This window comes from Euprymna scolopes, chromosome 4, assembly GCF_053919585.1.
Source record: "Euprymna scolopes isolate OS-2025 chromosome 4, ASM5391958v1, whole genome shotgun sequence".
NCBI lineage: Eukaryota > Metazoa > Mollusca > Cephalopoda > Sepiida > Sepiolidae > Euprymna > Euprymna scolopes.
The window spans coordinates 58,258,483-58,283,603 of NC_136485.1; the positions used below are offsets into that span (position 1 = coordinate 58,258,483).

Sequence of the window (25,121 nt, forward strand, 5' to 3'; positions counted from 1 at the left end):
TATCGTAGTAATCGTTAGTAGTGGAAATTTGGTAAATTGGATGGCTCATCAAGAACTTGTTTACGTTGGACTTGAAGACGACCATATTGTAGTCAGCTGGAAAGCAGGCAAATGGAAGAGAGTTCCACAGGCGTGTAGTTCTAAGAAATAAGCTTTCTTCATGGAATCTACTTACAAATTAATTTTACCTAGTGCTTTATCCGTTATGCCACAGGCCCTCGCGAAGATTACATTGGTTGAAATGTTGAAAAATGTCACTCAAAATGAGAACAGTAGTCCAAATAATCCAAGTAATACAAATTATCAATCATCATCTCAAAAATTCAGAAACATAAAACAAATGAAGGTGGACACTTTGAGCACTTGAGAGATTAAATGAAGTTATGTGTGTATATTAGTGTCTCTGTTTTATTAGTGAAAAAGTGTATGTACGAACTGTGTGTATACGTGTAGTAAGTGGTGTTGTGCATGCTTTGCTAGGAATATATATGTCTCTCATTGCATTTTGTCAAGAGCCTTTTGCCCGAAAGTGGCTAGGCATGATTATGTTGCGCAGATGTGATCGTGTTAGCTCTTGAAGAAAATAGGAAAGAGAAAGAAAAACACTATGTTCGGATTTTTATAATACGCACAAGATTTAGAAGTGAGTATCTTTCCTTCTTTGATTGCCTGAAACTGCTTATTAGAGATTTGGTCCAATCACAAGTCGATAACATAAAAACAACATTCACTGTAGCTGCTGCTTCTGTTTTGTACACTTTATGATTACCAAGAAAGCTTTTAGCAACTTTCATCCATTATGATTTCATAACAGCTTTTTGTCAACTATTATTAATCCTTCATGACATCATAGAGAATAAATGGTAGTTGCCAAAAGTAGTGGGATATACTCACAAAACAGGTAATTCCTATTCCAGTTACCTAAATTATTCAGTGTGAAATGGGGTTCAACTTTACCCTGACAATTTTTTTATTATTTAAATCATGATTTAAGAAAAAGAATAAAAAAAAAATAAACAAAAATAGCTTAAAAAAACTAAGTTATGTAGCGATTATCATTGTGTATGTGAAATGGTGAAATGAAGACTTGGTCGGAAAATATATAGGTCGCCATCTTTATAAACAAATCGAGAGAGGAGCTAGTGAAGGAAGAATAATGATGCAAATTCACAACCTTGTCCTTTTAAGTACAAAATTATGAACTTGATTTATCATTCTTCCTTGGCCCTGGTGCTACCAGATCAGGCTGTCTGAAGATATTGGCTTCCTGATTCAAATACATCATACATTAATTTTTTTTTTTTTTTAATCTTTTTGCAAAACTTAATCATATTCTTCGAAAACTGTTTTCATTAATAATTAATTTTCTATCTTATCGTTTTTCGTAAGTTTTGGATATGTTCATTGCTGTGACATGACAATTCAATCTTTCAATTTTTGAATTTCACTCCAATAATGAAGAAGAACCTTACATTTTAACAAAGACGCCATTTTTACAAGTAAATAATAATTTGGGGTGCTTGTGTAGATTGATCTTCTAAACCAATACATATCAGGTGAAACCATTATCATTGTGGAAATTAGTATAAATTTTTGTAGCAGGCGAACTTGCAACAAGAACAGTAGCAGCAGTTAATTCTCACGGCTGGAGATTTGAAATCCATTTTTTACCTGGCTTGTCCAATCACAAGCCAGCTCTCAATCATGTGACTGAGTACATAAAAGACGAAATTGACAACTCTTCCTTCTCTTTCTCCCTGGCTTTCGCTGGCAGCAGACATTATGTGAATGCCATAAGCCAATATGGTTATCGTCAAAACTTGCTCCCATGTGTGCTTCTCACATGTACTCTTTCCTACCACGAGACACTAACCCTTTGCCCCGTCTCTATTATCACACACGCTCCTACAACACGTAAACACATTGAACACTTTTCTCTTTCTTTCAATAGGCCTGTTGGATATCTAATCTACGTCCCCACATCAGAAACTCTTTTCGCGACTACTATAAATACAAGTTTGCACGAACACTGAACTCTCCTACTAACTCATTTTAAAAATAATAAATTATTCATGTACATGCTACTAATGAAGATAACAAATAGAGTTGCTTTCAAAAGTTACAATGAGACTTCTTTTCGTTGTCTTCATTTTTAACTAAATTCCAAAAAAATTACGAAAATGTGCTAGATGTATTTTTAATAAAAATTCATCTACAACTGACTGTATAAAAATGGAGATAAGTCAGTTTGCCATACTGAATTGGTCGGATAACCTTTCCACATTAAAACATATGATAAACTTCGATAATTCGACAAATTTACCTGTAATAATTATTTTTCTATTGGGTTAATTATCGTAATTTAGAGAATTTATACTAATTTTGACATTACATGCAAGTATGTAATAATGTTTTCACCCGAAATATGTTGGTTTAAAAGATCACCAATGATTTTTTTGTTTTGTTTTTTTTTACATGGGAGTCACCACTTATCAAGACCCAGAGGCCACTCAGGGATAAGGGTTATTGCGTGTACAATAATCAATGAGATAGTATTGTAGTAATCATTAGTATTGGAGATTTGATAGAGTGTCTTACTTAAGGGGCCAGTTTGTCAGGAATTTGTTTATGTTGGATTTGAAGACATCCAAGTTGTAGTCAGGTGGGAAACAGGCGAACGGAAGAGAGTTCCACAATCGTGCACTTCTGAGAAAGAAGCTCTGCTCATGGAATCTACGTTTGGATTTAGGCACAGATAAAGAGTGGGGAAAATCATTGACAGTAGTTTCAGCCAGACGGGTGTTTCTCGTGAAAGACTGGCGGGGGGGGGGGGCAGAGATTGGAGCTCAGACGAGCACTTGCCATGGAAATAATGATAAAACAAAGACAGGCTCGCAACGTCTCTTCTGTGGGAGAGAGGTTGCAGGGTAGAGAAAAGGGCATCCCCCACCAAACCATGAAGTCTATTTTGTACCTTGTCAAGGCAGGATAGGCTGTTTCTAGCAGCTCCTGCCCAGATGTGGCAGCAGTACTCCATCCTTGGACGTACTTGGCTTTTATACAGATAGAGAATTGCATCAGTAGTGAGATATCTTCTGGAGCAGTAGAAGGATCCCACCATTTTCCCAGCGTCCCTGGCAACAGATTTGATGTACGTGTTCCATTTCAGATCAGGAGTAAAGGTCAAACCCAGAAGCTTGTCAAAACATGGAGACTCCCCAAGATGAGAGCCATCCATTTCAATTGATGCCAGATGGGGATCAGAGCGTTGCTGATGTAAAGATAGAAGCTTGGTTTTGGATGCATTAAAAGTTACCAGCCACCTCTTCCCCCATTATACCATGCGCTCAAGATCAGAGGAGAGAGAATTAGAGAGAACTTTGTCATTTACGGACTTTGATGTGTTGCCATAGATGGTCGTGTCATCAGCATAGATGTCAACGAATGATTTAAGTATGTGTTTTGGAAGATCATTGATGTAGATCAGGAAGAGAGTTGGGCCCAGGATGGACCTCTGGGGGACTCCAGCATTAATGTACACAAACACCTAATGTTCTATAAACGAGTCAGCTAGCTATGAATTAATGATTTTATTCTGGAATTTTGGAGGGGGTCTACTAAGTAATACTAAGTTCTTTGAGAATAGTGAGCGAGTGAGAGACACGCTAAATTATCGTTTACTTGTAGAAAAATGGCTTCCACGTCAATGTTGCAGTTTTAGAAAAAATGCAATGTCTTTTAGTTATCTCCCTCTTCGATTCCTCTATCTGTACTTTTCTGTAAATTATTTTTTTGTGGAAAATCAAAATTTTTTAATCATTGATATTTTTCTCTTTCTTTTTTTTTTTTTTTTTTTTTTGCGCTAACACTAGGTTAGGTGCTTATTCAAATTGGCACTCGTGGTGGCAATTAAAAGTAAAGAAAATATAGATAAGTTTATGGCGGACCTGAACGAGACCCCGCGCCCCCATTTTAACTGGTATTCAGCAGTTGATATTTTTTACGACCTAACCCAGCATAGTAAAAACACCCCCAACCTCCTCATGTTAAGTGTCACTTTCGGAATAAACACCCCTAACCTCGAAAACTATACTACATATTAAAACATACGGTACTACTACAGTTTATCGCCGAAAATGGAAATACCATTTTTTCGGGCACCTGTCAAAGGGAGAAATCAGTATTTTAAACTATGACCGAAGCATGAAATAAATAATAAAAAAAATTGACGCTTCTACAATATTAGGACGAAAGTTTGTAGTCGATAAATGGGGGTTTCAGAAAGAAAACAATGGTTGCTACTGATTTTTTTTTTTTTTTGTCAATTCTAATAAATTCCAATGGTAGCTTCCAAACTATGCAGTCAAAATTACTTGAATATTACTGAATTTATTAAAAAAAATTTAATCGTGTTAGCAGGTGAAAAATTGCGGCCATCTTATTTAAATCGAAACGGAAAATTACCTCCCTTTTGAACTCTCCTGTGTCTTACGATCGTTTTCATCAAATTCTATTTTTTATTTCCTTTAATAAATAATTTTCATGCTTTCATGTGAAATTCAGTTTTACGATTTCCGAAATTTCGCCCTAACAGTATAGAACTTCTAGTTGTAGAACTAAATAGTGTAGAACTTCTACACTATTGGGACGAAATTTCGGAAATCGTAAAACTGAATTTCACATGAAAACATAAAAATGATTTATTTTTAGCGCTTCTACACTGTAGAAGAAGCGCTAAAAAATTAAACTAGATAATGATACTTCCGGAAAGAACTAATTACTACGTGCCTCAGCAAACACCCCAAACCTCCCCATGTTAAGAACGGCTTTCTAGGTTGGGTGTGTGTGATTATTCCGAAAGCCGTTCTTACCATGGGAAGTTTGGAGGTGTTTATACTACGCTGGGACACGTAGTGTCGTAGTAATTAGTTCTTTCCGGAAGTAATCATCATTATCTAGTTTAATTTTTTTGTTGTTTATTTCATTTCGGTCATAGTTTAAACTACTGATTTCTCCCTCTGATTTTGATGACAGGTGCCCCAAAAAATAGTATCTCCATTTTCGGCGATAAACTGTAGTAGTACCAATTATAGGGGGTGATTCTCGTTCAGGTCCGCCGAGTTTGCGTGACATAAAGATGTCATATTCCAAAAATTACGTAAATCGATCATTGGAATTCATTATTAAGATGAGTATTATTTATTAATTTTTATTTATTGCGGATTATTATCCTCATTTTTTTCTTAGTTGCTTCAGGACGTTTCGGTCAACTATTCCCCTGTCCTTCATCAGGTGGTAATCGCGACGGGATAGTGGATGCAGTCAAGAGATTCGGAGTTCCCCGTCGCGGTTACCATCTGACGAAGACCAGAGGAATAGTTGACCGAAACGTCGTGAAACAACGAAGAAAAAGATGAGGGTAATAGTCCGCAATAAATAAAAATCGATCAAGCATTTTTTTTTTTTAATCTAAGACAATCAAAATTTACAATTGTTAGCGATTTTACGGTGTTTATTCAGGCTGGTATTTGTGGCGACATTTAAAATGAAAGAAAATACAAAAAATGTCTGTATTGCCAGTCACTGAACGAACGAAGATGAAAAATTCCAAAAGCCACGTAATTTGATCAAGTATTACTTTGTTTCAATGAAGATGAAAGCAAATAATGAAATCAACGGTGGACAAAGGCAGACAACCCTAATCCACGCGGAAACTGAAAATAATCACTGATTACCTCCCCTCAGAGAACTATGGCCTCGTCTGTCACTTATCGGTAAACAACGGCAAATTTGTTTTTCCTAATAATAAAAAAACTACTTGATCAATTTTTGTGATTCTTTTATGATAAAATTTTCATTTTGTGACAAGTAGGTACACGATAAAAGTTTTTTTCTTTTTTCATTAGAAGTGCCAATCTAAATAAGCATCGTATTTTACAACTAAACTGTATTTCAATATTTTAAGGCTGACTTCGATTTAAGTTCGATTTAAGTTGTCTCCCACTTATTTATTTCATAGGATTTAATCATGGCCAACTACGACTCACTAGGTCGTAAATTTTAATTTTCTTTAATAAAATTAAAAAAAAAAAACTACTTTATCAAATTACGTATTTTTGGAATAATGAGTACAGACTTTTCTATATTTTCTTTACTTTAATTGCCGTCATAAGTGCCAATGTGAATAAGCATCCTTGGTTGTTCGAGAATAGTGCAGACGCCCATTTCGGCACTCTAAATAATTTACGTGACTAAAATAAATATTTACCAGGTTTGACAAATAAAATGGGTGCTAGTGCACTTACTGATTTGCGCTATTTTTTAAATCGTATTTCCAAGTTTAATTAAAATTTTATGATATGTTTTTTTATTCAATTGTATTTATTGCGGACTATTATTCTCATCTTTTTCTTAGGTAAAAAAAAAAATAGGTAAAAAACACCCTCCCTTCCCCATGTTAAGAATGGCTTTTTAAATAACAACGTTATTATAATAATAACGTAAAAAGCCATTCTTATGGTACTAGCGCACTCGCACTTATTGATCTGTGCTGACTGCTGAAATAATATTATCAATAGATCAATAAGTGCATTGCCCCAGTGCCCCTGCCCCACTACTGCACTAGTACCATAAAATGAAAATAATACATATTTGAAGGCGCTGAAGGAAATAGTCTAACCCCCCACCCCTCCCGGAATGAAGTAAGAATGAAAAAAAAAAAGATTTTTACCTGACCAAAAGAGAGAATAACATTGTCGTGATATGACATCCACCTCGTAAAGACCTCCACGGACGACAATCATTTCCACTTGCTTTTCCGGGTGGGACGCAGTCACGGACAATTCACGGTATTTAAATTCCACCCGCAACGAATCGTATCCGATGAAAGGTATCCATTTCTTCTTCGAGGCATCCCTATACATCCACCTTACGTCTTCCGGGTGCATTTCTTCCACGATTTCGGATTTCGGATAGAGGTATTTCTTCAGATGGGCTGGCGGAGGCTGCGGTTGTCTTTGGGGTCGCCATCGTGAGGTCGAGGGCGTTGGGGAGGATGCTCTTCTTTTTGATGCGGATCCACACGACGACAACGACGACTGGTCCCCATTATTGTCCGAACCACCGGCATGATGACCCTCTTCATCCTCATCGGTCTCTTCTTTCGGAACGCGGGATTCCTTAACAACGGGTACGCGTAAGGATGATGATGATGATGAGGAAAGCCGCTCGACTCCATTTTCAACATCATCATCATCAACAATAACGATAATGTCACTTCCCTCGGGCGCCCTTGAACCTCGGCCCCTCGTTATACCCTCCTCATCGTTATCATCTTTTTTCTTTTTCTCTTCTTCTGTCTCTTCTCCTTCTTCTTCTTCTTCCTCCTCCTCTTCTCCTTCATCGTTAATAAGAATCTGTTGTCTGTGATCGCCGTTGTTGTGTCCGGCCGTGAAATAAGACATAAACGATGACAAAGGATTCATCCAGTTTTACCTGACGAAGACACAACGAGTCGGAACACTCCAAACAAACCACACACACAAATGAAAACGAAAAAGTAGGCAAAAAAAAAAGAAGGGTATTATTTTTGAAGTCTTTCAATGCATAAAAAATAAAAACGGCTATAATCTTGCTCCAGTAATTTGTCCATCAGATAAGATGAAGAATGAATGAGGGGTGGAGGGGGGACTGAAAATAAAATAAAGCAACAAACCGGCCGACTCAACCATTCATAAAAACAACAACAAAAGCAGTCGTCCAAAAAGATTTAAACCCGGGTCACGTGACTGTTATAATGGCGGTTGATATCTTGCCTCTGCGGCTGCTAGGATTCACTGCCTCAAATGCGCTAGAAAATTGCTCACATGTTACGTTTGATAGAGATGATAGAGTTACTGTTTAACTCTATCATCTCTATGAAACTGTGACCATTTCTGTTTCTCTATATTTCTCGTGTTAATGTATCATTGACAATTACACATTTAATTGTTATTTTTTATTTACTTTTGATTTTTAAATTTAAAAAAAAGCTGTGGTAAACCAAAAGAGGACTCGACTCAAAGTCAGCAGCAAACGGTGTTCGATCCGATTCTGTTCCTGATATAAAAGACTTCATGTTTTCGCTTACTTTCCGGTTCGTTATTTTTTTTTATTTTTATTTATTAATTAATTAATTAAATTGTTAAGTGAAAATACTGAATAGATAATAAAGCCACTTCTCCAAGTTAAGAATGGCTTTCTAAATAATCTTCTGCAGTTTACGGACTGTATTGATACAATATATATATTTTTTTAATCCTTAACATGGGGAGGGGAACATTGTTATCTATTCTGTACTTTCACCTACCAATTTAATAAATAAATTAATAAATTTCATAAACTGAAACTATCGCCGAAAGTTATATTACAGATGAAGTTTGATATCAGGAATTGAATTTGATGGAACACCGTTTGCTGTTGACTTTTAGTGAGGAGCTCTTCTGCAATAGTGTCAAGTACGAAAATAACTTTTTCTTTCTATTAAAAAGAAATAATTTTATTACGCAATTAAACTCAGATTCTTTTTTTTTCTTCTTCCACTTTCATCCCAAACAAGGCACAGTGCCACTTTGGTGTAGAGAGCTACTATCGGGGACATAAGTTGCAGGATACTATGTAGGGAGTTGAGCAGCAAGATGTCTGTTCACATTACACTTGCACTTCTGCATGTCAGTACAGTTAGGAAAACAAAAACCCGGCAGGGAGTTCCAAAGTCTAGAAGTTCTGAGGAAGAAATTATTAGAGTAGAAAGCTTTCTTACATCTAGGGATCTCTACTGTGTAGGGGTGGGATTTTGTTGCACGTTGGGTTTGTCCGGGGGTATTTACATCGAGGGGGTACAAGGGCTTGTAGTTCGTCAGAACATCCACCATTAAAATACTTGTAGAACTGGCAGAGGGATGCAACATTTCGTTGTTGAGACAGAGGTTGAAGCTTGGATGACAGTTCAGGACCTATCAGGTTGGTGGCTGTCTTTTGAACCCTGTCCAGGAGGGAGAGACTAGTAGCAGATGCACCAGCCCAAATGTAACAACAATACTCCATACATGGGCGAATGGTGTCCTTGTAGAGGTACAGGATACTTTCCGGTATAAGTAACTTTCTAGCACGGTAGAGAGAGAGCCCACCTTCTTTGCAGCAGCCCTGGCAATGTTCTCAATGTATCTGTTCCAACTCATGTTCCCTGTGAACGTTAAGCCAAGGAGTTTGAATGAAGTACTTTCGGGTCATGTATCTTTAGCCATAGCTATTGGTGGTTGAGAAGGTTTCTTGTAATCATTAAAGGAAACAACATTGAATGTGACCATCCATTTTTGTCCCCATTCCAGTACATATTGGAGGTCTTCCTCAAGTGTTTTGCCTTTTCCTTAGATATGTATTTATTTGTTTTCCCCCTTGTGCCTATTATAGAACATGGTGTCATCAACAAATATGTTAAGTATTTGTCTAGTGATACAGTATGATCTGATTTTCCTGAGTAGATTATCATGCCATACCCTGTCAAAAGCCCTAGATATAGCTAGGGTTACTTCTCTACCCTCCCCAGCTTTGTCAAATGTATGGTATATATGCTAAGAGATTACAGTTAGGATATCTGCTGTAGAACAGGCTTGCCTAAATCCATACTGTTGATTAGTCAGAAGATTAGCAGCTGTAAATTGATGGACTAGAGCTTAATTAATTATGGCCTCAAATATTTAGGCGAAAAGTGGGAGGAGGCTAATAGGGTGATAATTTAATGGGTCAGTTCTTTTGCCAGAATTCTTGTAAACTAGTACCACAGAAGCAGTTTTCCAGCAGTTAGTAAAGCAAGATTCATTAAGGCATTTGTTGTAAAGTTCGGAGAGGACTGGAGCAACCTCAGCAGAGCATTTCTTTAATAGCACAGCCGGGATGAGATCGGGTCCACATGCATTTGAGATGTTTAGGTTTTTTATGATATCATGCACCTGAGAAGGGGTAATTTTCAGATCATCTAGTGTGACGTCTGTCCACAAAGTAAAGTCAGGGAAGGAGTGGTTTGCTTGGTCTAATGTGGAATTTGAGGCAAATCGACTGGCAAACATGATAGCCTTCTCAGTTGCCGTACAAACAACCTCATGATTGTTGGATAGTGAAGGAATTGTTGATTGCAGACAAGCTTCGTAAGTCAGCAATTTTAGTCTTTTATAAATAGTTCCTATTTACTTGCCTCCCCATGAGGGCAGAGTTAGACACAAGGTCGATTTTTAATACAGGGAAAATCCAGCTTCCCAAAAAGCTGAGGAGCCACTGGAGTAAGCTGGAGTCACTGGAAGTAAGCCAGAGATGAAGCATGTTTAGGAACTGGTGTGTCAGGCTGTAAGAGGGAATCCCAGAAGGCAAGCAGCAATAGGGAATCGGAGTGTGCATTGCATTCTGTCACCTCTGATCCTCAGAGCGATTGGTAATGCTGACCTGACAAGAGTCTAATCAGTTTCAGAGTACTCCTAACTCCAGATCTGAACTGAAGGATTTACTGTAAAAGCCATTGACTTTATGTAGAGCTGTTCGTGCTACAGACTCCACGGCCAGTGATGGTGTCGCTAAACAACAAATGACTATCATTGATTTTAGGTTGCATTTCTTACTGACAAAAATATGTTGTTAATGTAGACATTGGTTACCTCCCTTGCTTCAGTTACATGGTTACCTCCCTTGCTTGTGGTGATATAAATAGGAGTCGGCCATCTTGATTTAGTCAGTTCGTTCGTACAGTTTAGACAGACTACAAGTGTCTCAACAAATGGTAGCAGAGATATCCCTCTGTGTGCGACAAAACGAAAAAAAAAAAAAAAAAAAAAAATTTTTTTTTTTTGTACAGCTTGTCTGTAGCACTAGACAGATCGGATATCGGATATGGCAACTTCGAACAAACAACCTCCATTGTTGGAGGGGGAGGATGTTTACGAGAACTGGAAACAAGACGTTGAAATGTGGTCGTTGTTCACGGATCTTTCTGAGGAAAAAAAAGGGCCAGCAGTGTTTTTGACGCTACCACCGAATATTAGGGAATGTGTCCGTGAATTGCCAACAAGTGACATCGGCAGACGAGATGGCTTGAAGATCTTAATAAAGAAACTGGATGACATATATTTAAATGAACACACGCGCGCTTACATGACTTTTAAGGAATTTTACACTTATAAAAGATCGTCAGGTACCAGTATAAATGACTTTCTTGTTCGTTATGAGTTTTTGTACCAAAGATTAAAAAAATTCTACAATATTCTACCGGAAGGAGTGCAAGCTTTTCTTGTTTTGAACGCGGTTAACATATCGGAAGAGAACGAAAAATTAGCGCGGACAACGTGTTCTGTTTTGACGTATCAAAACATGAAGGAATCGATAAAGAAAGTATTTGGTGACATTTATCGTGATGAAAATGTACCGGCAGTGAAATCAGAGCCCGAAATCGTCAACTATAATTATTCTAAACCGGGTAACAACAAAAGGCGTTTTCGTCGAGGACAATCTAATCCATGTGACCGAAGTGGAAACGTGTTGTTGTGTTACAAATGTCAGTCTCCGAACCATCTAATTAGAGAGTGTCCTAGAAATACGCCCAGGTTTACGGAAGCGACAGAACAAATACACATTACGTTGTTCATTCAAGAAAATATTTATTTGAACAGTACAAATGAAAAAATCTCAAATCTTGTAAAGGAAACATTTGGAATGGCAGTCTTGGATTCTGCTTGTACTCGCACACTGGCTGGCGAAGTGTGGCTTGATGTTTATTTAGATACTTTAAATGAAAGTGACCTGCAACTAGTGAAGTATACGAACTCAGACCGGAGTTTTTGTTTTGGTGATGGAGTGGCTGTCACAGCAATTAAAGTTGCTAAATTTCCGGTTACACTCGGAGGTATAAGAGTTTATATCGAAGCAGATATTGTGAAAAACGACTTGCCTCTTCTATTAAGTCACAAATCAATGAAGACAGCAGGAATAGTGCTAGATTTCGGAAAGATATGTGCTGGATTTTTGATAAATGTATTGAACTAAAGACCACAACTTCAGGGCACTATTGTCTCCCCTTAACAAATAAGTTGTTGGATCATAGTGGTACTAAGAACATTGTATTACATGTTCAGAATTTTGGTCAGTGTTCTTTCACAGAAAAAAAAAAAAAAGCAGAAAAACTTCATCGACAGTTTGCTCATGCCTCGAAGGAAAAACTTGTTTCCTTGGTTAAAAAAAGTGGCAAATTCAATGACAAGGAATTTATAAAGGCGATTGAGGAGGTTTGTGAAAACTGTCAAATTTGCCTTAGATTTAAAAAAACTCCACTGCGACCGGTTGTGGGATTGCCTCTTGGCAATAGATTTAATCACACAGTTTGCATGGATTTGAAAGAGTTCATCCACAATGAGGTGTGGATACTACATCTCATTGATGCCGCTACCAGGTATTCAGCGGCAACATTGATCAAAACAAAGAAGAAGGAGGAGATCATCAAAAACATCTTTATGATGTGGATTACCTGTTTCGGATCTCCTGTTCGTTTTCTGAGTGATAATGGGGGTGAATTCAACAACGAACACTATAGACAGATGAATGAAAAACTCAACATAGAGACCTGTACTACTGCCGCAGAAAGTCCATTCAGCAACGGTACTGTAGAACGTCATAATTTGATAGTTGCTGAGGCAATGAAAAAAACAATTGACGATGAGAAGTGTGAACCTGAAATTGCCTTGGCATGGGCTATTTGTGCAAAAAATGCCCTCCTCAATTACTCTGGACACAGTCCAAATGAACTTGTATTCGGTTTCAATGTAAATACACCCTCAATTCTGACAGACCAGTTACCTGCTATAGAGTCCTCTACTACAAGTGACATGGTGAGAAAAAATTTAAATGCTCTCCATAGTGCAAGGAGAAACTTTTTGGAAGCTGAGTCCAGTGAGAGAATTAGGAGAGCTCTCAGGTCTAATGTCAGAACTTATGCTGATGAAGATTATGCTACCGGAGACCAAATCTATTATCGGAGGCAGGGTTTTAAAGGATGGCGTGGTCCAGCAAAAGTGTTAGGCAGAGAAGGCCAGTTTGTCTTAATCAGACATGGCGGAGCATTTTATAGGATGCATCCGTGCCAATTGATGAAAGTGAATAAAAACAACGAAAAAAGAACAAAAAAAGCTGAAATGCTGGGAAACACTACAGAAGGGAAGAATGAATACCTTTCAGTTGAGGAGGAGGAGTTGCAGAATCAAGTGGTAGAAAGTGAAAATATAGACAGAGAAGAAGTTGTTGATAGTTCTACCAGTTTAAGAGATAAGACTGAAAAACCTGGCCGAAATAAGACCATTACTTATAAAATAAATGGAAGTGGGGAGTGGAAGAAAGGAAAGGTTATGTCAGTACAGCCTAAATCAACTGGCAAATATAGTCATTGGATCAATATAGAACCTGAGGATGAAAACGAGGATCAAGTTTGTATCAACTGGAATCATATTGATCATTGGAGAGAAGTGCCCCAATATACTGAACAGGAAAATGTAGTCCTGCTCACCGCTGAACAAGAGCAGTCGAAAGCTGTAATGGATGCCAAGCATAAAGAAATAAAAAACATGAACACCTATGAAGTATTTGAATGTGTGCCATACACAGGTCAAAAAACAATATCCACAAGATGGGTGATTACTGAAAAATTCAAGGATAATCAGAAAACAATGAAAGCTCGCCTTGTAGCACGAGGCTATGAAGAAAATAGTAATCTGAAAACGGACTCCCCAACATGTAGCCGTGAAGCTATGCGAATGGTCATGCTAACCGCATCAATAAAGAATTGGATGCTGCAGACCATAGATTTTACCTCAGCCTTTTTGCAAGGTGGTATTTTAGAGAGAGATGTGTACCTGAGGCCACCATCTGATGTTTGTCGTAAATCTCAAGTGTGGAAATTAAAAAGATGCATCTATGGATTGAATGATGCTCCACGGGCATGGTACAAGAGAGTTACTCAGGCTTTGATTGAATTAAAAGGAGTAGCAAGTGCTTATGATAATGCATTGTTTTTGTGGCATGATATTAAAGGAAATTTGACTGGAATTCTTGCTATGCACGTGGATGATTTTGTTTTCTGTGGAAACACAGAGTTTGAAAGGGATGTGATTGCAACATTGAAAGAAAAATTTAAGGTGGGATCTCATGAAAGTGGAACATTCAAATATGTTGGACTGAATGTTAATCAACAGGAAAATGGGATCACTGTAGAACAAGATCTATATGTATCTTCCATATCTCCAATAGAAATAAGCAAAGGGAGGATACTGAGGAAAAATGATGAACTGAATGAAGAAGAAAAGCATGAGTTGAAGAGACTTGCAGGTCAGATGATGTGGGTTTCAACTCAAACACGCCCTGATATAGCTTTTGATGTGTGTAAAATGAGCAACACTGGAAAGCATCCCAAAGTAAAAGCCTTATTTGAGGTGAATAAAGCCTTATCAAAATTGAAATCCAAGAAGGGTTCTATAACATTTCCAAAATTGGGAAAGCCCTCAGATTTACACATTTTGTGTTATACTGATGCCTCTTATGCCAGTCTGGAAGATGGATCTTCACAGGGTGGTTTTGTTGTCTTTATTGGAGGAAGTACTGACAAAATGGCCCCCATGTGTTGGGCGTCAAAGAAATTGGACAGAGTGACAAAAAGCCCATTGGCCTCAGAGACTCTTGCTCTGAATGAGGGAGCTGATGCTGGTGTTTTGACTGCGGTTATGATACAAGAGGTATTTCAGTTATCTAAATTGCCAGACGTTCTCTGCAAGACAGATAATGCATCACTTGTGGAGACATTGAATTCCAACAATCTGGTAAGCGATCGACGATTGAGAATAGATGTAGCAAGGCTGAAGGAAATGAAGAGTAGAGGAGAGATACAGATAGAATGGATCAGGGGTTGTGATCAGGTGTCTGATTGTTTGACCAAGGCAGGAGCTTCGTCTGAGCTTCTAAGGGACTTGTTAAATCAGAAATAAATTATTCACTTGAGGACAGCAGCAATGTTAATGTAGACATTGGTTACCTCCCTTGCTTCAGTTACATGGTTACCTCCCTTGCTTGTGGTGATATAAATAGGAGTCGGCCATCTTGATTTAGTCAGTTCGTTCGTACAGTTTAGACAGACTACAAGTGTCTCAACATATGTGGCGTTTATTGCCAGCATTTATTTAAATCTGTCTAAAAATAAAAAGGTAGTTATTTTGTTTCATTGCGAAAAATTGAGTTTTGTGTTTTTTCTTTTTTTCTTGAAAAAAACTCATCACTATTTTTAGCACATATGGTCATGGCGTATTTCCGAGAGTGTCATGTTTCAGCTGATAGCGTGTTTTTTTTTTGTTTTTTTTTTACACAGAGATCACCACTTATCAAGGCCCGGAAGCCACTCAGGGATAAGGGTTATTTACAAACATGGGAGTGATTAGCTGGCAAACCACAACAAGGTCATGTCATCTGCATGGAAGGATACTGCATACCAAGGTGCTTGTTGTACAGAGAACTTCAGATCATGTAAAATCATCTCTTTTTAAACAATTTCAACATCTACGCACGTGTGAACAGCTTCACCTCTCAGATACGTTAACTACATAAATTTGCAAGATCATGATATGACTATCACTGTAGCCAAATGGGTTAGAGGGTTGTCTCAGAACTATTAGCTATTTGTGTTCGGGTTCACACCCACCTTATGGTGGACGTTTCGTTTTTTTTATTTTTAACATATTTTTAAAAACGTTTATTTTGGTAAGCATTTGCATTTAAACAGGGTTATAAGAATTTTTATTTTCTGATATTATCGTTCTTGAAAAGTGAATTTGAAATGCTGAAACTGTACATACTTTTTTTGTTTGTTCTTATGCACTTTACAAAGTGCTGAGCATAACATTTTTTTTTTTTACTATGTGTAAAACTTGACTTTAATTTAAAAATACTATTTAAAAATTAGCACGGTACAATAAGTTAATATGCAACAAAGAAATAATTGATGTTAAACTTTTTTAATAATTTTATGAATATTTATTGATAAGTGAATTTAAGTCGCCAAAAACATACACATTTTTTTTTAGATGTGTTCAAAAGCAACTATGTTTCTTCCCATTGTCTAATATGGCCTGCGCAACACTGCATACCCCTGCTAGTCACCCAGTAAGTCTCGAACCTAAGTAATGAAGCAACAACTTTTAGAAAAAATTTGAATTTATTCAACAATTTATTCAACTTTTCCAGGGTGAAACACTGATTCAAATTTTCCTCTAACAATTTGATGTCTTCTTAATTTGGTTTAGGCCTCAAAATATATTTCAGTTTCCGATATCACTTTCACATTGGAGTCAAATCTCTTTCGCTGGAGCATTCATTTGAGGTCTGCAAGCAAACAGTAGTTGCTGGGGTTCAGATTTGAAGAATAAGGTTAGTGCAGAAGCAATTCAACGATTTCATCTGCCCCTTGAGAATCATAGTTGGTCAGCAGAGAGATCCCTGGAAGCAACAAGAAAAGACGTCCTCTCTCTCTCTCTCTCGCTCTCTCTCTCTCTCTCTCGCTCTCTCTCTCTCTCGCTCGCTCTCTCTCTCTCTCTCGCTCTCTCTCTCTCTCTCTCGCTCTCTCTCTCTCTCGCTCGCTCTCTCTCTCTCTCTCGCTCTCTCTCTCTCTCTCTCTCTTGACAATCAACTATTTTCTCTTGAATATAACTTGAATGTCTACAGAAAGAATTTAAATGCCTATTGGAGAGAACTTGAATGCCTATTAGAGAGAATTTGAATGCCTATTGGAGAAAACTTGAATGCCTACTGGAGAAAACTTGAATGCCTATTGGAGAAAACTTGAATGCCTACTGGAGAAAACTTGAATTCCTACTGGAGATAATTTGAATGCCTATTGGAGATAATTTGAATGCCTATTGGAGATAATTTGAATGCCTATTAGAGAGAATTTGAATGCCTACTGGAGAAAACTTGAATGTCTACTGGAGAAAACTTGAATGCCTACTGGAGAAAACTTGAATGCATACTGGAGATAATTTGAATGCCTACTGGAGATAATTTGAATGCCTACTGGAGATAATTTGAATGCCTATTGGAGAAAACTTGAATGCCTATTGGAGAAAACTTGAATGCCTACTGGAGAAAACTTGAATGCCTACTGGGTAAAACTTGAATGCCTACTGGAGAGAATTTGAATGTCTACTGGATACTGTTCTCAAGTGTCTAAGGTGTGTCTGTACAGTTATCTGTCAGGACAACCTGGCATGTGGATACTTTTCCTTACAAGTAAACCCTGACTAAATATTTAAAATCACATAGTATTTGAGGCCCAAATAAGAATTCTTCTGTATGGCTAGCAAACACTGGTTTTTACAAGGAAAGATACACCTTCTCCAAGTGATTTTACTTCAAGTAACATCACGAAGCTGGATATTCCACCAGACTAGATGAATTCTTGTCCTGGAATCAAGTAAGACCAAGAAACTACAGGAATAACAATACTATAACATATTAAAATGGTCAATTGAGTAGAGGAAAATTATGTTCTCAACTTCTTCGCTAACTCGGTATTTAAGAGATAAAGAACTTTAATGGAATATTCGAATATGGATGTATCTCATATAGAGATTAAGTAGAAGGAAGGGGGCCCTTGATTTCTGAGAACTTTGAAATAAAATGGAACAAAAAGTGGAAATCCATATTATAGTGGAGCTGTAGACAGTGTTAGTAATAAAATGTTTGTTTAATAATTTGCATTGTGTTTTCGATGCTCGTGTTGCTCTTTCCAATAAATTTCCATCTGTTGGACACATTACAATGGGCCTGTTTCTCTGCAGACTACAACATGATCGTCTTCAAGGACAATGTCAATAAATACTTAATGCTTGTCATAAACTGTCCTCATAAGTAACTCAGTTTTATTCATTTCATTCGTCATTTTTAATACTCCCATTCCTGTATCATTCAACTGACAATTTGTCCTCCTCGTCAACCTTTATACTCGAACTGCTTTTGGTCTTGATGAGTGGTGAGTCAATAGAAAAAAATTGAACCAAAAATAATCTAAAGTATATCCAAGCATGTTTAATTCACATCACTTCGTCAGTTTTAAATAATAATAAAAAAAAAAAATTAAAGGTGCACATCCAGAATTCAATGTAATTAAAAAAGTGCAGAAAAAAATCTTTACGATGTACGTGTGCGGAGAGAGAGAGAGAGAGAGAGAGAGAGAGAGAGAGAGAGAGAGAGAGAGAGAGAGAGAGAATCGTTTTTAACGATTTTTTAGCGAATTTTATTAGTTAATTGTAGACATTTACAATATTGAGTTTGATATCGATTGTGCGAATCGAGTTGTCTTTTTTATTAAACATGGCGTATCAAAACATAACGTCTCGCTTCCTCATAAAATTTGATTTTTTTTGTTTAGTTTAAAAAGTAAAAAAAAATTTTTTTAATTAGGTAGAACTCTGGTCTGAATTAAGTTATAAAAATGAAAAAGAATGTATAAAAGTCGATATGTAAAAAAAAAAAAAAAAATGTCAAAAATAAAAACGACAGCGTTCGTGAATCACGCCAGTTGGTCAAAGGGACACAACTGCAACCGAATTAATAAACGTCAAACAGAATACAGGGCGAAGCTAAATGTTGAGATTCTTTTTTTTTTTTATTATTATTATTATTAATGTATATACACCGGACAGTTTCGCCACATACTTAAGAATGAAATACCGTCACTGGTAATGATTACTATTATCAACATAGATTATTTTAAAGCAAATACCGTAAGGTAAATTAGTCAAAAGCAATTTATTTGTCTTTACCTATTCATTTGTGACATATTTGTGTAAAAAACAAGTGAAGCATGCATGGTCCCCCGTGAGTGCACAGTGAACGAGACATAAAAAAAGGTTACGCATTTGCCCCCCCCCTCTCCATTTAGCCCCAAAAGTCCTCAGGGGACATCAAATCCTGGTGAAAATGAACAAAACGGTGCAGTTTTAGGCCTTAACATATGTAAATTTGAGTTCATCACCATACAAAACTGCTAAATAAACACACATTTGGACAAATATGGTAAAATAGTCCCAAAAATGGAGTGTTTTTATTAGCCCTAAAAGAGCCCCTGGGGCACACGCAAAAGTTATCGCAAAGTACAGACAAACAAAATTATATAGAAATCAGTTAGTTACAACTTTTCAGAAAGTTTTAACAAAATCCAAGGCATAAATGTTTTTTAATAAGCACAAAAGTGTCAATTTTAGCCTTTTTAACCCAAAAGGTACCCCTGGAAGGGGGGGAGCAACAGGAGTTTTCCCGGAAAATCCATACTGTTACTTTTTTTCATCTTATCATGTTTAATGTTTGTGCAAAATTTCTAAAAATTCCAAGACGTTGAGAAAAGTGCGGACTGACAAACAAACGAACGAACAAGGGTGAATTTACAGGTTCACCCTTCTTTTGTCGGGGGACCAAAAAAAAATCTCTCATATTTAAAAGAAATTTTGAGCAACGTTATTTGCCGTAAATAGGGACAGAGTAAAATAATTTGTGTTTGATCATGTTGATGATGGACAAGAAGTAAAAACATAATCGGACTGGAAGAGAGCAAGGGACAAATGTTCAATTTGCAGGGCATTGTTTTAGGGCAGTAAATGAAGTTATTCCTTCGCTACTTCTGTGCAACCGTACTACCTAATCCAAAAGTAACATGTTTACATACCCAGATGTGATTACAAAGGATTCCAATGTTAAGAGGCAGGACCTGGAAGCAGTCATACAGGACCGGCATATCTTGCGTGAGCGTGTGAACTCCATCCTCTCGACTACAGTTGAAACATGATGATGATGACAGTTCAAATACTTGGCTTCTGCCTTTTAAAGTGCAATTCAGGTCATTAAATTAGACGTGGGATCTGTGGCGTGGTTCCTGCCTTTGGTAGAGGCCATTTTGAATGATGATAGCGTCTTTGGGTTTAGCCAAGAACTACATCAACAATCAATATGAATTGGAATATAAAAGTTATGTGCTAGCTAAGGAAGGCAACCAAATTTTCATTACTAATGATTACTATATTGACCAATTTCTACTGTACACTCTTTAACCCTTATCCTTGAGTGGCCTCTGGGCCTTGATAATGTGGTGACGCCTTTGTAAAAAAAAAAAAAAAAATATATGTGTGTGTGTGTGTGTGTGTGTGTGTGTGTGTGTGTATGTACTGCAGGAATCCTTATATAAACACACACTTATCAAAATAAGCCAATATACATAGAGCATGAACAGAAACTGCGCAGCTCAACCAGTAACTTGAGGCAAAAACATTGATAGCAGAGTATAACGGTGGATTTATGGCCCTCATGCGTCGAACATGAGAGAGTCCGTCATCTCTCTCTCTCTCTCTCTCTCTCTCTCTCTCTCTATATATATATATATATATATATATATATATATATATATATATATATATATATATATATAAAAAGAAATAAAATATAAAAATAAATATTGATAGAATAGAAAGGTCACCAGGTAGAAAGTGCTACCTAAAATATAAGCAGAGGTTTGTCAATAAAAAATTGGAGAAAAAGGAAATTTATAACAAAACATTTTTATGGAAGAGATAGGGATATAAAAATTTTTTTGTTTTTTTTGGTAAATGTTCATTTTGCAAACACCATTTTGGTAAAGAAAGTTCAGCAATTAGTCGCAAGTTGATATGTTCATAGTGTGAATAACTAGTTTGAGCCATTTGCATTTTAGCGATTCGGCTACAGAATCTGAGTAACTCTAAAAATAGCCTCGGCAGCACTGTCGCCATTCCCTAGTAGGGGCGCCTCACGCAATTGGTAATCTTTCTGCTTCTCATAAAAGTGCTCTCTATCGCTCTAAACACTTTCTCACACCCGAGGCTATTCTCTATCTCTACAAATCTACTATCAGACCGCATATGGAGTACTGTGGTCATATTTGGGCTGGTAAATCTTTGCCCAATTTGAAGGTTTTTGATAAATTGGAGAAACGCATCTGCAGTTTGATTGGCTCATACATTCTTCTTCACTGCAACCTCTCTCTCACAGACCTGATGATGCTAGTCTCAGTCTTTCCTATAAATACTATTATGACATGTGTTCCTCAGAATTGTCTGATCTATTCCCTACTTCCTTTGTTCCAGCTCGTTTTATTCATTGATGTAGAGTTCTCCATCAATTTGCTGCTTTAATAACTTATTGTAATACAGCTTCCTATTCCGGTAGTTTCTTTCCAAGGACTGCAAGATTGTAGCACTCTCTTCCGGTTCACTGTTTTCCTTCTATCTACAGCCATGATCTTTTCAAGGCTAAGGTCAATAAGCATCCTCTGTTTTTGCAACAATCATCATTCTTGTTAGCTCCTTACATTAAGTGGCTTTGTGCCTTGTCTCGAGCGATTTCCATAAAAAGAGGGACTGCAAGATTTCATTCCTGATTTTCCTTCTGTGAAAGCGTCTTGATATATTAAGTGCTCACTAACAGAGGAATAAAACTATTATAGCTATTTACCTACTTTTTTTTAAAACAAATTAATTTAGTTTCTTTGAATGTAGAAAGAAAACGTGTAGAAAGTAAACCAAGAAAAAGAATTCATTTTAAAATCGTAATATCTTACAAAGGATACTAAATTCAATTGTCATTAACACCTAATAGTTTAAAGACATCTTTACTTAAGGTTACTAATTTAAAAGAAGGCCTAAATAATAATTAAAAAAAAATAACATTAACAAAAATAATTCTTAAAATATTTTTTTTAAGTAAACCAAAAAATATGTACTTTTTATTTTCAAAGATATAATCAACCAAGCTTTCACCCTAACAGGCCTTTGTCAAGCAACTTTTTAAAAAGTATTTGTTAATCATTTTCGCTTTGGTAATCATGAAGAAAGATCTGTTCATCTAAGGGACATAATTCTACTTTTACTAAAAACATTCCAATAAGTGTAAATATATATATATACTAGCATTTCAGCCCGGCGTTGCCCGGGTGTTTGGAGGTGTATGTTAACCTTTTTTGTACCAATGTTCCTTAAATGGAACATAGTTTTTAACATACTATAGAAATTGTAATTTTGCTTTAAATTCAATTTTTATAAGTTATTTCTATTAAAGTAGCTTCATTTTACTCCAGATTTATGAAAACTTTTATAAATTATTCTTATAGTTAAAATAAATGGAATTTAAAATAGAGCTATAATCACTGTTTTTCTGGATGAGAATTGGAAGGCCTGAAATAACCATAAAGCAACCTGAGAGAAGTTTTTGATCAAGAGGATATCCTTCAGCAGCAATCAAGGTTTGTATGTTTGCTGTTAAAAATATAATACACCTAACAAAAAATTTGATATGAGATTAATAAAAAAAATGTTCCATTTATAAAACATTGGGATGTTACTACTCCAAAGGTAGCAACATATATCTTGTATTGTATTACCTAATACTGTACGTTTTATAACGTATGCACTAAATATTTTAAAAATTATGGATATAAATTTTATATTTCTGACAATATTCATCCTTTTTTTCATAGATGGATCCTCATAAATCACACTGTGTTTACTAAAGGCAGGACCACAACGTGGAAGAATATCTATGTCGGCTGGAACATTGCCCGCCAATGTAAGATTTGATGGAATGGATCATACATTAGGGTCCACAACACAAGGGAGATGCAAATTGTGCAGCAAAAATACTAAAAATATGTGCAGAAAGTGTAATATTCGGTTACATGCGGAGAGGGGAAAATTGTGTTTTGAAAAATATCATAAGAAACAATGAAAACATATAAAATAAACACTTCTTTTCTTATATTTTAGATCTAGTATATTATACATGGAATTTTATTTTATAGCTTTATAAGAGATCACTTATTTTACAAAGGAATAAATTGTCAGAATTTCAATGTCGTTCACCTGTAACCTCCCAATGTTCCTTAAATGGAACACACAATAAAATAAAAAATTGATATCGTATAAAGTTCAAATTTTATATATAAAGTCATTAAGCTATGGTGAACTCATATTTTAAAAATGAACGAAATCGTAAAGCAAATGCTATGGTCGGTCCAAAAAAGGTTAAGCAAAACAAAAAAAAACTGATCAATTTTTTAAATTTTGACCCCTATTAGGACCCCTGAACATTTATTGCTTTGGGCTCAAATCAAGTTATTAAGTTATCCATGTCCAAGGAACCTATACCTAAAATTTCAAGTGTTTAGGCCCAAAATTGTTGGAGGAGTTTGGTAATCGTTAAACTTTGACCCCTTAACAGCCAAAGTTCTGGTCGAAAACCGATCACAAAGATTTTCTCAAATCTCAATACCCTGTATATCAAATTTCGAGTCTGTAGACTTAAAATTGACAGAGTTATTGCATAGAGAAATGTACATAGACACACACACACAGACATGTTCACTTATATATATATATATATTACACAGGCGTCACCACTCATCAAGACCCCGAGGCCACCAGAGGATAAGAGTTAATGAGTATACATTAGTCATTGTGATTGTAGCATAGTATCAAGAACTTGTTTATGTTAGACTTGAAGACAGTCAGATTGTAGTCAAGTGGGAAACAGGCAAACGGAAGAGAATTCCACAAGCGTGCAGTTCTAAGAAAGAAACTTTGTTCATGGAATCTACATTTAGGTTTAAGCACAGATATAGAGTGTGGGAAATTCTTGATAGTGGTTTTGGCTAGACGAGTATTTTTCGTGAAAGTTTGGCGAGGGGAGGGGGCGTAGATTAAAGTTCAGATGAGCACTTGCCATGAAAATAGCTATAAATATAAAAAAAAAACAATAAAATTATCTCTTCTATTTAATTTTAAAAAATTTTTACCATTATTATTCATTATTTTTATTATTTTTTTTACAAAGGAGACAACACTAATCAAGTCTCAAAAGCCACTCGAGGATGAGGTTTAATGAGTGTATATGCTCAGGATGAAAGGTGAGAGAATAAGCGAGATCTTGGTCATTTCCGACTTTTGAGATCTTACCAAAGATGATAGTGTCATCTGCATAAATGTCTACGTATGATCTAAGAATGTGATTTGGAAGATCACAGATAAAGATTAGGAAGAGAGTTGGGCCCAGGATGGCCCCCTGAGTGACACCTAGCATTAATACTGTGAGCTTGTGATTTCTACCCATCAACCACTACTCTTATAAACCTACCAGAGAGAAATGATTTAATAATTGAGAAGGCATTACCAGCTATACCATAGCTGGAGATCTTGCAAAGTAGACCTTTATGCCATACCCTATCAAAGGCCTTTGATATGTCAAGGGCAATTGCCCTAGAAAGGAAGGCCTCATTGAGAACATTTTTTGTTTGAAACGTCCAGCTGGAATAAATTACAGGCTGGAACATTTCACAGAGATTACCACTTTGAAACGCCTATGCGTTATTAAAAACACATAGGAACATGACGTTGTGATGTGACCACACACATACATAAAAGGAAAGGAAGTATGTTTACGCTACCTCATACTTGAATACAGTGATCAGTCCCAAAGTAGCGGGCGAACACTGTAAAGGTATTTACCCACCAAAATCAGAGCAGTTTCTCTCCAAATTTTCAACAACAGCACATGTTCAAGGAAGCTCCATTTGTGTGAGATCACCAGAAGCAAATATAAAAGCAAGAGCGATAAGCAGCATCTTCCCTTTTCGGACCAGCTCTCGAGCTGAAAGGTTCGGAGAACCAGCCGCCTCCCTTTCAGAAGGTGCACGCCCGTGCTTCACGCTACTTGCTACCATGTGGGGCAAAAAGCTAACAAACAATATGTACACTTTATACGCTTTCTCTCTCCATGAACTCGATTGACATTCTCACTCTTCCTCTATACTATAATAGACTTTCCTCCTCACCAGTAAACAGTGAGAGATGCACGCCAAACTAGACACGTGTAGTACCTTTTTCTTTCAGTTGTTTCTTCACGAAATAAATTCCTGTTTGTTTAATTCAATTTAACATGTAGTTCGTGTCTTTCTCAATTCAATTCATTATTCCTAATTTGCACCGCCACTACAA

General features: G+C 36.5%; 1 protein-coding gene across 2 annotated transcripts in view; it reads right to left on the minus strand.

Annotated features, from left to right (window-relative positions):
* Nucleotides 1-7,820, minus strand: part of LOC145267479 (phospholipase DDHD1-like) — a 117,300-nt gene extending 109,480 nt beyond the window's left edge. Inside the window, exon 1 of one of the 2 annotated variants that reach the window (XM_080123307.1) lies at nt 6,731-7,820. In XM_080123307.1, the coding sequence (XP_079979433.1) occupies nt 6,731-7,484 (754 nt within the window). In that variant the 5' untranslated portion in view covers nt 7,485-7,820. The remainder of the gene's footprint in view (nt 1-6,730) is intronic. The other variant, XM_080123306.1, reaches the window with a different exon arrangement.
* Between the last annotated feature and the right edge of the window lie 17,301 nt (nt 7,821-25,121).